Raw genomic sequence first — 14,213 nt, forward strand, 5'->3', positions numbered from 1 at the left:
TATTTTTTAAATTAAAATAATTATTTTATTAATATTATGTGATTATTTGTTTAATTAACATTTTTTTATTTAGCTATTTTTTAAAAATTAATATTATAAATGAAAATTAATTATAATAAAATTATAAAAATTATTATATTTAATTTTATAATTATAATAATAATAATTTTACTATTTTTTATTGTCATAAAAAAAGTAAATACAATATTTTTACTAGTTTATATAAAAGTTTTGGGATTATTCTATTGGTCCCTATTTTCCTCAAGTTCTTTTAAATCTCAATTCGATTCCGATTTTTAAAAAAATGATGCAATTTAATCCTTTATTGTTAAATCTCTTGTATTGGATCAAGATTTTTTCATCAAATTTGAAGTAATGAATAATGATGATTTACTTGATTGGTGTAGTGACCATAATTTTAGTGTCAATTTTAATAAAAAATCTTAACTTCATTTCAAGAAGTTTAACAAAAAAAAAACTAAATTGCATCAATTTTTAAAAAATTATGACTAAATTGAGGCTAAAAAAAATTAGAAAACCAATTTTAACATTTTTGAATGAAAAAAATGGTCAAAAGAGTAATTTAACTAAAATTTTGACACCTCCAAACTATTGATTGAAGATCTGCCACTGACCAAGAGGATTGATCAGTTAAATGCTACAACCTATTGAAAATTCTTAAAAAGAAAATGAATATTGTATTTGACCTTATTAGTTGACAAGATATTTGTTATGTATTTTAATTTAAGAAATTAAATGCCTTAATGAATATTAGATATAATTAAATACTTTTGTAAAATTAATGAATTTGTACTGTTGTATAGTATTTGTTAAAAACATATCAATATTTAATTATTACATTAGATAATTTAATGTGATCAAATAAATAAAAATAATTTAGATAAAATATTAGTACATTATTAGTTAGAATTAATATATTATCTTGTATTTCTTTATATAATTTAGATATAAAATAACTCTACATTAAACAATCCTAAATTTTATTCACAGAAGGAATATAGAATACTCTGTGCCGGGTCAAAAAGTGAAGAGACATGAAACACTTTTTCAAAGGCATGTTGGACCAATGGATCCCACTTGGAACCCTTTTATGATACTTCTCAGAAATTTGCATCACATGGTCACTGTATTTACATTCATTTTTCTAGTTCTTCTTTAATGCTTGTAAAAGAGTCTAGTTATTCTCTGTTGCATCTCAGAAGTTCTTGTGCTCAAGTAAAGAATCTTTGTTTCATTCTCTCCTGATGGTCTTTTCTCTGTTTTCAATTTTACCTCTGAATAGAAATAATGGATATGGTTAATTTGGTATCTTCTGGTTTTCTCTTCTATCTATGCTCATGTTGAGGAGAAGTGTCAAGAACAAAGGGAAATATAAAAACATTTGCTATCTCTTCAATTGTAGTGTTATACTCGTTGCAGGTGCAAAATGGTTGAGCAGAGAATTATGAGTGTTGTTCCTTCTTCCTCTAACTCTTGTACAAAAAAATATGATGTTTTTATAAGCTATCGAGGTAAAGACACACGCAAGAACTTCAGCAGCCATCTTTATGAGGCTTTGATGCAAAAGAAAGTGGAAACCTATATAGATGAAGATATTGAAAAGGGTGATGAAATCTCAGCAGCACTGATGAAAGCCATTGAAGATTCTCGTGTATCTATTGTTGTGTTTTCAGAGAATTTTGCTTCCTCAAAGTGGTGCTTGAATGAACTCATAAAGATTATGGATTGCAAGAAAGAGTTGGGACAGATTGTAATACCAGTGTTCTACAGCACAGATCCATCCCATGTCAGGAACCAAACTGGGAGGTTTATGGAGAGCTTTGTAAAACATGAAGGAGAACCCAACTGCATAAAATGGAAAACTGCTCTCACTCAAGCAGCCAACTTAGCTGGATGGAGCTCTCAAAATTATAGGTAACAAAATGAATTGAGAGTGTGCAAATTAGTCAGACAATATTTTTTGTGTTGGATTAAGTTTACCTAATGCCATTCTAGATTAAGCATTGCTGGAGATATAAGGTTGGCTCGTTGATAAGAAGAAGAGCGAAATAAGTTGTGTGTTCAACTTTCCTCACTCCTCTTAACATTTAGAAGTTATAAAATTGGTTTGGTGAGTTTTAAAAGGAGGGTGGAAGAGGTTGTGGGTTCATTTTTCCTTGGAACAATATGTGTTCAACTTTCATGATACTTTGCTTAGTATGATCATTTGTGTAGTTATGCTTTTGTTTTGAATTTGTTAGACTAACAACATATCACTGATGTAATTCTTTGTTTCACTTTTCATATGCTAGGACGGATGCTGAATTACTTAAGGACATTGTTGGAGATGTTTTGAAAAGATTGCCTCCTAGATGCCGAAACCAATGTAAAGGAAGGATGGGAATTGAGGATGGGTTATATATATATTATGATTTATTTGAAGACTAATATATATTTTACTAATATTATACGATAAAGATACATAATACAAATTAAAATAAAAGATGAACACTAAAATATTATAATTATATGTTCAAATACACAAGAAAAAAACTAGTGACTAAAACAGAGTAAGAATGTATTAAAGTGAAAGAGAAAGGAAAAAATTAAAGCAGGCAATCTATAATCTAGTAATATATATATATATATATATATATATATATATATATATATATATATAACCCCTTCAAAAGATACGCATACATGTGTATTCTCTTACCAACTGAGAATATGGCTTTTATCTGCTCCACTAAAAATTTCACAAATAATTCTACAAGATGCTTCTTTCTCTAAGGCTTTAAGCAAATGGCCTCTAATGTTTTCATGAATTCTACAAGTTGTATTACCATCAGATTACAGTATATGGATTTAATCATATCACTATAGTTTTGGACCATTCATTGTAGATACCATGGAGTGTGTTTATGACTCAGTTGCAAGCATTACAGCAGAGAAAAAGACATGGAGGATTCAGGTGAAAATAATAAGAATGTGGACCATACCAGGTTTACCGAATAGTAGACAACCATTTTCTGTTGAAATGGTTCTCATGGATGATAAGGTTGTTTTTTATTTTAAGGATTTACTGAAGGAGTTTCTGAATGTGTACATTTACTTATTGCTCCATTTTGTTTTATAGGGTTGTAAGATTCATGCATCAATGAGAAGGGCCTTGATCTACAAGTTTATTAGTATGTTAAAGGAAGGAAACATCTACTGCATGGGCTTTTTTACAGTTGGATCAAATGATGGAGATTATAGAACAACTAAGCATGATTTCAAGCTAAACTTTGAGATTAACACAGTTGTGGAAGAGTTGAAAGAGCCATCCATTACACATTCACCATATTCTTTTGTTCCATTTAACGATATGTTGGAAAAAGAATATGACATGTCTTATTTAGTTGGTATCTGTTTTTTCATCTTTAACTTGTTTCATTTGTATTGGTACTGCCTTTCTTCTACAAAAAGTTTAGCATGTTTGCAAAATGTGATATATATGCAATTTTATTTCTTCTGCAGATGTTATTGGATTATTCACAGGTGTTGTAAGTAAAAGAGAATATATCAGACAAGAGAGAAAAATCAGAATGATAGTTATTGAGATCGAGAGTGGGGGGTAAAAATCATATTCTCCTTGTCTTCATCTTAGTGTTTAAAGTGAAGGATAAACTGCACCACGACTGAAGTATGAGTTACCCATATAAAAAACCTAACAACATTTCCAACATAAAATATTAAGATTTAAAATTTGTGAGTCCAGTTTTTTTATATAATACTCAACTTTGTTAGTTTTACTCAATGTGAGACTTTTAACTTATATTTTCCAAGCTATTACTAATAACATATTTCTTATGATTAAATGGCCAAAGACTGAAGATGGACTGTGCTCTCTTTGAAAATTATGTGGATGAATTGAATTCCTTTCTTGGCTCTGGTGAAGTGGCTAGCCCTGTTGTTATACAATTTGCAAGAGTAAAGACTTTTAGAGGTTTGATTCTTTCTTCCTTAACTAACTTTAACGAAACAGAAAGTGTAACATTTTAACATATTCATATATCTCAATTTTACTTCTCAGGTAAAGTATCATTGCAAAGTATGATGCATGGAACTAAACTATTGTTTAGGGAGAATGTTCCAGAGTCTATAAAACTTATGCAAAGGTAACAACAGTACTCTTTTTCACATGAGAATATGAAACATAAGAGTTGTTTTAATTTAATTTACACTGTTGACAGAATCACTCAAAATAGTGAAGCTGTTTCTACAATGCTTAGCCAACCTAATGCTTCTCCCAAGTACAACATGGAGCAAGATTTCCTGTTCTTAACACCAAGAAAAACAATTGAAGAGTTGAAAGACTTGAAGGAGGTGTGTACAAGAATATTTTAAGAAGTCTATTATTATCAAGTTTTGTTCACTGCTTATCATGTTTGAACCATCAAAAACACATACATGCTAACAGAAAGTTTTCTTAGGATTGTTTTTGCATAACTTTGGCCACCATCAAAGACATAGAAGAATCTGATAACTGGTGGTACACAGCTTGCAAATGTAATAAGTCTGTGTTCCCAGACTCCAATATGTATTTCTGTGCTAATTGCAATCTCCATGTTGTTACTACTTTCCCAAGGTATAGCTTTCATAACTTGAGACAGTTTTGTATTGCAGATAAGTTAGCTTTGACAAGATCTGTTTGTGTTTTCTTCTGAAGGTACCGAATCAAACTAAGGGTCAGTGATGACACAGATTCTGCATCATTTGTCGTCTTTGATCATGAAGTTTCTTCCTTATTGAAGATCAAATGTGCAGATATGATAAAGAAACATAACAAGGTTTATCTGGACCATTTCTGCCAAATAATGGTTTTGGTTGCAAAACATACTTCATTCTTATAATATGTTGACTAGTTCAAATTCTCTACTAGGTCTTTTGGTGTTGTTTTCTGCTGAGCATTAAAATATACTAATATTGGTATTTTAATAACCTTTTTAATATATTTTAAAACACCGAAATCAGTATCTATTAGTTTATTTTGAAGACATAATAGAGGGACAACACAGAAAAAATCCAACAGAAAATCTACATTCTATGTTGACATCAGTAAATTTTGCAGGCCATCAACGCAACAAGTGTTCCCAGAGAAATCAAAGACTTGATTGGAAAAATCTTGCTTTTTAAGGTTGAGATAAAAAAGTTGAACAATTCACAGTTTCAGTCTTCTTATGCAGTAAAAAGAATATCAGATGATGAGTTGATAATCGAAAAGTTTCTAAAGCTTTCTGCTCTTAAAATTGTAAGTTTGATGTTAAGCAATTCAAGAATTATGAAAAAACAAAATTATGTGGCACTTCAGATTCCGAGACAACAACCTAAATAAACTTTTTTTCCATTGATTGTGTGCAAGGAATTTGATGTGCCATTGGTCAATGCTAACAAATTCAAGTTCTGCTCTACACTGACCTCACCTTCAAAGGTATACACATTCTTGATCATGTAAAGTTACTTGAGGCTTTATTTCCATAACCAATCTTCTTGTTTTCAAATTCTGGCAAAATTTGTATTCAATGAAGTAATTAAGTTCACCATCATTTGCAGCAGAATTTGCTGCAAGATTTCACATGTGTGAGTGCTGATAAAGATTGCACTGAAGAGATTACTCATTCAAAAAGAAAGAGACATGACTCTTTTGATTTAGCTATGGAAAGTAGAAATAACAAGATTTTGAAGACTCTCAAGGACACTGAATGAAGAGTCATTTACTTGTTTTTTATTCATTTTGTAGTTCAAAAACTATGCATCTGTTTTTAGATGAGTTAGAAGTGCTTTTCAAAAATTGTATAAAAAATTTAGAACTTTTCGAGGTTATTTGGGAAAAACAGGTTAATTTGATTGGTGTTAACAGTGGCAGAAAGGTCTTTTTGGAATTTATACAATGGTTTTATGTGTATTTTTATAACGCTTCTTTAACTACCTCTTGTTCTAAAAAATATTGTTTATATTTTTCACCAAATGCAATGTTGGTGTTTATTTGTGTTTATTAAAAAAGATTTTTACATTGAGGAAAGAAATAATAAATATTTCAAGTTTATAATTAAGTTTTGATTTCGGCGTGAAAGATGATTTATAAATTTAGAAAGTCAATATGTCATGTTTGTAAAAGTACATAGTGAATTTTGTAAAAATAAAAAGGATAAAGTATATACAACAATATAGAGTAAACTTTCTAAAAATAAAAGACAGAAAATGCAAAAATATGTTAAGTATATTTGCAAAAAAGACAAATCGATATATGGCCAGACATACTACTGGTGTAATATATATTGTTAAACTTCTTTAATTAGTAGATGGACATACTTGTCTAATATATGTTATTAGATGTCTAATCAGTATATAAAAACATTTGTCTAATGTATATTGTTAGACATATCTATTCCGTATATGGTATTGTAAGACTCATCTAACTAGAGAATAGTTGTCTAATTGTATTAATAGACTTGTTTAATATGTGTATGAACAAACTTGTTTAACTTATCTTGTTAGACTCGTGTAATCAATGTATGGACAAAATCATCTAATGTGCATTCTTAGACTCTCTAATCAATGTATGATTGTTATATTTGTCTAATCAATGTATGGGCAAACACATATAATGTGTATTGTTAGACTCGTCTAATGTTATTTGTTATACTCATATAATTAGTATATGACTAAATTTGTTTAATGTATATTGCAAGATTTATCTGAATGAATAAGTTTGTTTAATGTATATTAATAGACCTGTCTAATCTATGTATGGACATACTTGACTAATGTATTATTAGACTAGTTTAATCAATACCTAAAAGACTTGTTAAATGTGTATTGCTAGACTAATTAATTTAACCAATGCATCAACAAACTCCTCTAATGTTTTCTGCTATACTCTTCTAATCAATATATTCCTAAACTCCTCTAATATTTTTCTGTTATACTTATCTAATCAATGTATGAAATGACTCATCAAATATTCCTAGACTCAACAAGACTTTACCAATTCTCCAACTCAATCAAAATCACTTTTTAACAACGTGAACACTTCTTCCTTCCATAAACAAACAGTACAACTCATCTATTCAACCTTTTTAAAACAATTTTAACAATAACAATTTACGATTAAAATCTCAAAATTATCATATTCATATATTTCAAAACAAAACAATTTACATGATAATATCTTGCATGAAATAGATCTAGGAGACCAATTCATATCCAAGCAATCGAGTTTTTCTTCCCTAATGTGTCATCAATTTTTAACTAAATTCTATGGCACCAAGTGCAAGCCATTATTCTTAAGTTTCATATTTTCATTTCACATAGTGCTATGTTAATTAATTAATTGTTTTATAACAAATTCAGTCGTTTCTCTTTCAAATATTTAAGTTTTTAAGTTTGCAAACCCAGGATAAGATTGCACTTTGCACATTATTGTTAATTTTCTCTGAAGTTTGTTGTTACAAGTTGAGTATTTTCAAACAATTTGCTGTATCTGGTGGCAGAGGTGTCAAGTTATCAGATTTATGTTTTTGAAGATAGTAGATTAGAGTTTCAAGTCCCGCATCGCTGAGAGAGCGGTGAGAATTATGAAAGTTGTGCTACAAAAGAAAAGTGTGTATGGTTGAACAACATACTTACCTGGACGGGATCAATGGATGATCAAGAAGGTCCATGGTCTAGGACAGTGACTTTCATTGCACTTCGAAGTAATGTTGTTCTAAGGTCTACTCAAGTGGTAGAGTCTACATCATAATTTGTTGCAAAGGGGACCTGCGTTCGCGCGGTCCTTGCATCTCAGTTTCAAGTGGTAGAACCTACGTCATAATCTGTTGCATCATGTTTTGTTTGATTCAGCCCAGCATTGATATCAGTAATTGGTTGCTTCTGGTTATGTGTATATCCATTTTTGTGTTGTGGTTGCCAGTTTAAATGTCCTTACCTTAATTTGAAGTAGGTTTCGGTGAAAGATTAATATTATAAAAATAAATTCTTATTTTATTTAGATATGAATGTAACTTCTTTCTGCAACCGAGATGAGAACTTCACCATAAGTGATAAGAACCCAAGATTTGCATCAACAACCACATTTTCAGTGCTCCAAGTGAAAAAAGCAAATATATGTAGGGCATGTAATACAATTTTATTCATGGTTAGGAACTGCTTTTCATGCACAACTACTGCCTTCTGTTGATGGTTTGTACAATTTTAGCACACAACATTCTTATTGTTATGTTCTGTTGAACATTATAAATTGGTATTTTATTTTTTTTAATATATTTTAAAATATTAAAATTAGTATTTATTAGTGTATTTTGAATTAGAGAAGATGAACAATACAGAAAAAAAAATTAATAGAGAATCCAAATTCTATGTTGATATCAGTAAATTTTGCAGGCCATCAATGCAACAAGTGTTCCCAAAGATATCGAAGACTTGATTGGAAAAATCTTGCTTTTTAAGGTTGAGATAAAAAAGTTGAGCAATTCACAGTTTCAGTATTCTTATTCAGTATAAAGAATATTAGATGATGAGTTGATAATTGAAAAGTTTCTAAGGCTTTCTGCTCCTAAAATTGTAAGTTTAATGTTAAGCAATTCAAGAATCATGAAAAAACAAAAATCATGTGGCACTTCAGATTCTCAAACACAACCTAGAAAAACTTTTTCCATTGATTGTGTGCAAGGAATTTGATGTGCCATTGGTCAATGCTAACAAAGAACGCTTCAACTTCTGCTTTTTACTGTCCTCATCACCTTCAAAGGTATACACATTCTTGATGATGTAAAATTACTTGAGTGCTGAAAAAGATTGCACTGATGAGATTACTCATTCAAAGAGAAAGAAGCATGACTCTTTTGATTTAGCTAAGGAAAGTAGAAATAGCAAGATTTTGAAGACTCTTAAGCAACCTGAATGAAGACTTATTTACTTGTTTTTGATCCCTTTTGTAGTTGAAAAACTATGCATCTGTTTTTCTATAACTTAGAAGTGCTTTGGAAAACTTGTATTAAAAATTTGAAAAATATTTCTATCTTGGGTTTATGTTTCTATTTTACGGAAATGTTAAAGGTACCTACCACTAGAGATGGCAACGGGTCGGGTCGAGTACGGATAGTGTATACCCGCAACTCGACCCGTAAAAAAAAAATTCGCCCGCTACCTGCCCGTTTACTCATCGGGTATCCGCTTAAAAAATACCCGCGGATATCTTTAAAACCCGCGGGTATCCGTGGATACTCGAAACCCGCAAATATTTAAAAATTTTATATTTTATAAATTGTTTAATATAAAATTATAAAAATTAAATATAAAATTAAATTAAATTAAATTAAATTTTAATTATAATTAAATTTGACATAATAAAATATACTGCAAATTTTAATTTTAATTAAATTTAACTTAATAAAATATAATTTTAATTTTAATTTTAATTTTTTTCCGGGTAACGGGTACCCGCGGGTACGGATAGTATGATACCCGTACCCAACCCGTTTATAAGCGGGTATTAAAATACCCGCTATCCGCTACCCGCGGGTATTAACTATCCGTCACGGATTTTATCCGCGGATATCCGCGGACACGGGTATTTTTGCCATCCCTACCTACCACCTTAGCATTTTGTTGAATTTATTAGGACTTTTTCACAATGAATAATAATTATGAAATATTAAATTAAGACTTTTTCAAATATATATAAAAATTAATTACTTAAAAAATATGTGTAGATATTTTCAAGAATTTTTTAAACTGGAAACTCATTTTAACATGCGATATTATGTATCTAAATAATGACCTGAAACATGAAAAAACAAATTAGTCAATGTAGGAAAAAAAATTGATGATAAAGTTATTTAAAAAAAGTGTAAATTAATGTGGTTGAATAACTAAACTATTTTCTTATAATTTTATATAAATTATTTTTTTATTTTAAATAATGCAATATTTTATGGTAAAAAAATTTCCTGTATAAAATATTTTTAAAATATGTACTAAATTTAGTTATTATTATTATTATATATGTTTAGGTTGATTATAATTTAATTTTGTTGTATTTTTTAATCAAGAAATTTAATTACGCTGATTTTTTAGAGTTTAATTTTTTTTTCATATTTTTAGGAAAGAAAAAATTATTCTAGGAATAAGTTGATTTTTTCGAGATTCAAAATTAAATTCATTATAAATGGTATAATATTATATCATTTATTTATTTATTTTTAACTGTAGGTATAAACTTTCTATGTTTAAACTTGTTTAACTTTTTTTCGAGAACGTTTGTTATATATTTTTTGTGCATAAGTTTGGGTAAGTTTCCGTATATTTTGTTACTTTCAATAATATTTTTTTTTATGTGGTAATAAATAATTGGTGTGTTTTAACATGGTAACCTAAATGTTACATTATACCAGAATAAATCTTCGTTTTAAGCCCGCATATTGATATTATCTAGATAGTTTGATGCATATTTAATTGAGATATAAATAGGGATGAAAATGGGGCGGAACGAATATGATTATAGGTATCATGATCTCATCCTCATTCTTATAATAAAAATTCATTTCCATCTTTATCCTCAAATCCAACGATATATAACTTTTGAAGTATACCCATATCTATATCCATTTTTTTTATTGTTCCAAATATTAATTAAATAATTTTTTTATAAAAAATTTTAAAAATCACACCAAAGAAATCATGATACTATCAAAATATTCAATTTTAAAATAACATACTCTTTTTTCTTTACATGATGTCAAATATTAAGAAAAATATTATAATAGTATAAATCTCAAATTAAAGTATCAAATATCAACTAGAGAAAATTCAAATAATTATATAAAAACTAAACAATTACACATTACTAAAATTTTATAATAACCAAAATATTTATTAAATTTACAAATGGTTAAATATGTTTTGGTCCATCAAGTTTCAGTGAAATTTGAAATTAGTCCATCTTCGAAACTTTTGACCAATTTAGTCATTCATCTTTAGAAATACGTGGATTTAGTCCTTTTAACCAAATTTTGTTAAGTTTATCTGACGTTTTAAGCGCATTTCATGATAGTATTTAAATTATTTACACCGTTTGACACATTTTCGCTTTAATGTTAATTCAAATATTTTCATAAAACACGTTTGAAACGTCAAATAAACTTATCAAAATTTGGTTAAAAGGACTAAATACACGCATTTCTAAAGATGAAGGGCTAAATTGGTCAAAATTTTTGAAGAATGACTAATTCCAAATTTCATTTAAACGTGAGGGACCCAAAACATATTTAACCATTTTACAAACGATCAGTGGTTTCATTTGCATTCGATTCATCTACACATAGAAAAAAAAATATAATATAATAATTGAAATTGAAAATTTTAATTACTAGAATATAATGTACCTTCACATCAGATTCATTTTCACTTATGAGAACATATTTTTTCTTTTAATTTTTTAACACCTACAAACACCAAATGTAGAATATTAAATTAGAATTCATAAAAAATACTAACAATAAATATTAATAAATTTGAGTAACTTACTTAGATGGTTTGAGTTCCATATCTAACTTCTTGTACACATCAAAGCCTCTATAATAATATGATGAAGTCGACTACAATGAGAAGTTAATATTTGACCACCACAATTGTTATTGGAATAGCTAAAACATCCCTTGCAATTGCTTGAAGGGTTGGAAACTTTAACCTATTTTTTTTCCACCATGATAGGATATCAAATTTTTGTGTAACTGAAAAATTATCTTCTTCCAAGTAATAATCAAACTTTGTTTTCATAAACTTAGTTCTAGAATTTTTCTTCATTGTCATAAACTCTAAAAATCTATTCGCATCATTATCAATAACCTTTCCCAACTCCAACGATGTAGATCTATAAAAAGAAGTTTCATTCTTTTTTTATGGATATTCCAAAACTATATTATAGCATATTCTATATCTATATATATATATATATATATATATATATATTACCTAATAAATTATAGATATTTTAGTAATTTAAATGGGACGGGTATTTAGGAAAGGATATGTATGTTAGTTTTGAAATGGTTGAAATGCCTAGAGGGGGGGGGGGGGGGGGGTAAATTGGCTAGTTAAAAAATTAGGCTATCTTTGAATGTTAAAAACCACCTTTAATTGAATCAATTAGATCACCAAGTTAGGATGCAAAAGGTGTTGGACAGTATACTTTCAGTCGATCAAAAACAAAGTTAACATATTGATTTTACTAAACAGATTCTATTATGGTATAATCAATCGATTGAAACAGAAAAACAGTCGACTGAAATACTGGAAAAAATGCAGAAATGCAGATTTGAGTTTTAAACCAGGAACAATGCACAAGAATGATCAAGACAGGTTCTAAATTATTATGCAAACATGCTTAATGCTGCAGATGTCATGAAAACATGCAAGAACATGAAAAAGATGATTAAAGCACAAGTTCTTTAAACTTTAAAATGAATATGCAAGAGAAAAAAGTTAGAGAAGAGAGGAGACAACGAGATTTTTATATTAGTTCACTCAAACCTGAGCTACATCTAGTTTGTCAAGACAACCTAAGCTTAACTTTGCACTATTTCAAAAGATTTACAAAGTATCCACCCTTACACTTTCAAAATATGCAAAAACCACACAAAAGACTCTTGAATCACACAAGAGTCACAACAGCACGGCAAAAACCCTCTTGTAGACCTGGAAAACCACCAAGCACAAACACAAAGCCTGAGAAAGATCAAATCTGAGTGGTAGCACAACCCAACCTACCACAAACCACTTTATCCAAGCTTCAAACCAAGCCAAAGCTACAAGAATTGATCCAAGATCAATCTTCAACTGTTACAAAATGTATGATCACGAAGGAGAGAGTTTCCACAAGTTTCCAGAACAATTTCGTGCTAAAAAATGATCAACAGACCTCTCTTTCGAAAATCACAACTTTTATAGTCAAACTGTTACGAAATTCAACAGGTTGATTTCCAAATCAATCGGTTGATTTCACTTGACTTAAAGGAAATCAGTCGATCAAAAAATAAATCAACTGATTGAATTTGTTGCAGTTTAAGACTACTGCAGCCAACATTTTAACCTGTTGAAAAACCATTCAACAGACTAAAAGAGACATTTTAACCTGTTGAAAAACCATTCAACAGATTAAAAACATAACAAAGACCAAATTACATCTAATTAATGCTATAAGGTCTATAATATGAATTACAAACACCAAATACACTTTCTTAATGATGTAATCATGTGGAGAGCACACAATGTAGGCTTCATTCCAATGGTAGTGCCTTCAAGATAGTTCAAAAAGGCTTCATTAAATCTTCATAAAATCTTCAAGAAGCACACCACCTTGGCTTCACATGTCAACATTCTCCCCCTGATTTGATGAAGCCAACCTCTATCTTCTTCAATCTTCCATTGCAAATTACTTTCATTTGTTGGATACCATTAAATTGAAGAAGTGACACCTTAGATTTAAACTTGTGAACTTGAAAGACATTTACAGTAGCAATAGCAAGCATACAAATATGCACATGCTCCCTCTATCAATAATATGGGTTCAGATTCATATTTGATTTTAATTCCAATTTTAATGCTTTTATTTAGTCCAATTTGATCCATTTGCTTTATTATCAATTTTTCTCCCCCTTTGGGTTCATCAAACAAAACAAATGCATAAAGATAACAAGCATTGCATATCATTTCATTAATATTGGAACAAAATACAACCAACAGAAACTGAAAACAGAAAATAAAACCATAAAGCTGATATAATCAGTCGACTAAAAATAAAAACAACCAACTGAAACTGACAAAGCACAAACTAAAAAAGCGCAAACACATGGATGCAATGCATGATCCTAAACAACCAACACACTCAATCATCCTGAGGATCATTTCTGGTCTAGAATGAGTTCAGCATGTCATGGATATCATGGATTTGGCTATCCAATACATTGAATCTCTCATTGCAATAGTTGTGATGTGCATGTTGGGACACATTGAGCTCATGCAGCTGATTCAGCACCATCCTCTCAAAATGTGAGTACACTGGGCCTCTATCCTATGGAGGGTTGTAGGGAATTAAGTCCATGGGTCTAGCAATTGGTTTTTCCTCTTGATTTGTACCACTTGGGCTAACTTCATGTTCATGTGCA

At 29.4% G+C, this 14,213-nt stretch overlaps 1 protein-coding gene and 1 non-coding gene across 3 annotated transcripts; both read left to right on the top strand.

The window, feature by feature from the left end:
- The first annotated feature begins 1,140 nt into the window (after window positions 1-1,140).
- Window positions 1,141-5,902, top strand: LOC114187234 (uncharacterized). Of its 2 annotated transcripts, none has more exons than XM_028075426.2 (13): window positions 1,141-1,935; window positions 2,313-2,386; window positions 2,907-3,061; window positions 3,140-3,407; window positions 3,523-3,619; window positions 3,873-3,991; window positions 4,079-4,163; window positions 4,239-4,371; window positions 4,479-4,633; window positions 4,715-4,835; window positions 5,117-5,296; window positions 5,408-5,476; window positions 5,599-5,902. In XM_028075426.2, exons 1-13 carry the CDS (start codon window positions 1,448-1,450, stop codon window positions 5,749-5,751), a joined length of 2,097 nt encoding a protein of 698 aa, XP_027931227.2. In that variant the 5' UTR covers window positions 1,141-1,447; the 3' UTR covers window positions 5,752-5,902. The 2 variants fall into 2 exon arrangements, with proteins under 2 accessions (XP_027931227.2, XP_027931228.2); XM_028075427.2 differs by having other exon boundaries at window positions 5,602-5,902.
- A 1,764-nt stretch (window positions 5,903-7,666) lies between these two features.
- On the top strand, window positions 7,667-7,826 carry LOC114189358 (U1 spliceosomal RNA). The gene has a single exon (XR_003605661.2). It is a non-coding gene; the product is annotated as a U1 spliceosomal RNA (small nuclear RNA).
- Window positions 7,827-14,213: the final 6,387 nt, after the last annotated feature.

The sequence above is a fragment of the Vigna unguiculata genome, chromosome 6 (assembly GCF_037176805.1).
Source record: "Vigna unguiculata cultivar grain cowpea cultivar isolate G323 ecotype 2 chromosome 6, ASM3717680v1, whole genome shotgun sequence".
Classification (NCBI taxonomy): Eukaryota; Viridiplantae; Streptophyta; class Magnoliopsida; order Fabales; family Fabaceae; genus Vigna; species Vigna unguiculata.

Bases quoted from the DNA above. Each gene is read 5' to 3' on its own strand.
- LOC114187234 (XM_028075426.2), top strand. From the start codon at position 1,448: ATGGTTGAGCAGAGAATTATGAGTGTTGTTCCTTCTTCCTCTAACTCT. The intron at 2,387-2,906 runs GTAAAGGAAGGA...CATTCATTGTAG, and splicing joins TCCTAGATGCCGAAACCAAT to ATACCATGGAGTGTGTTTAT. The intron at 3,408-3,522 runs GTATCTGTTTTT...TTTCTTCTGCAG, and splicing joins TGACATGTCTTATTTAGTTG to ATGTTATTGGATTATTCACA.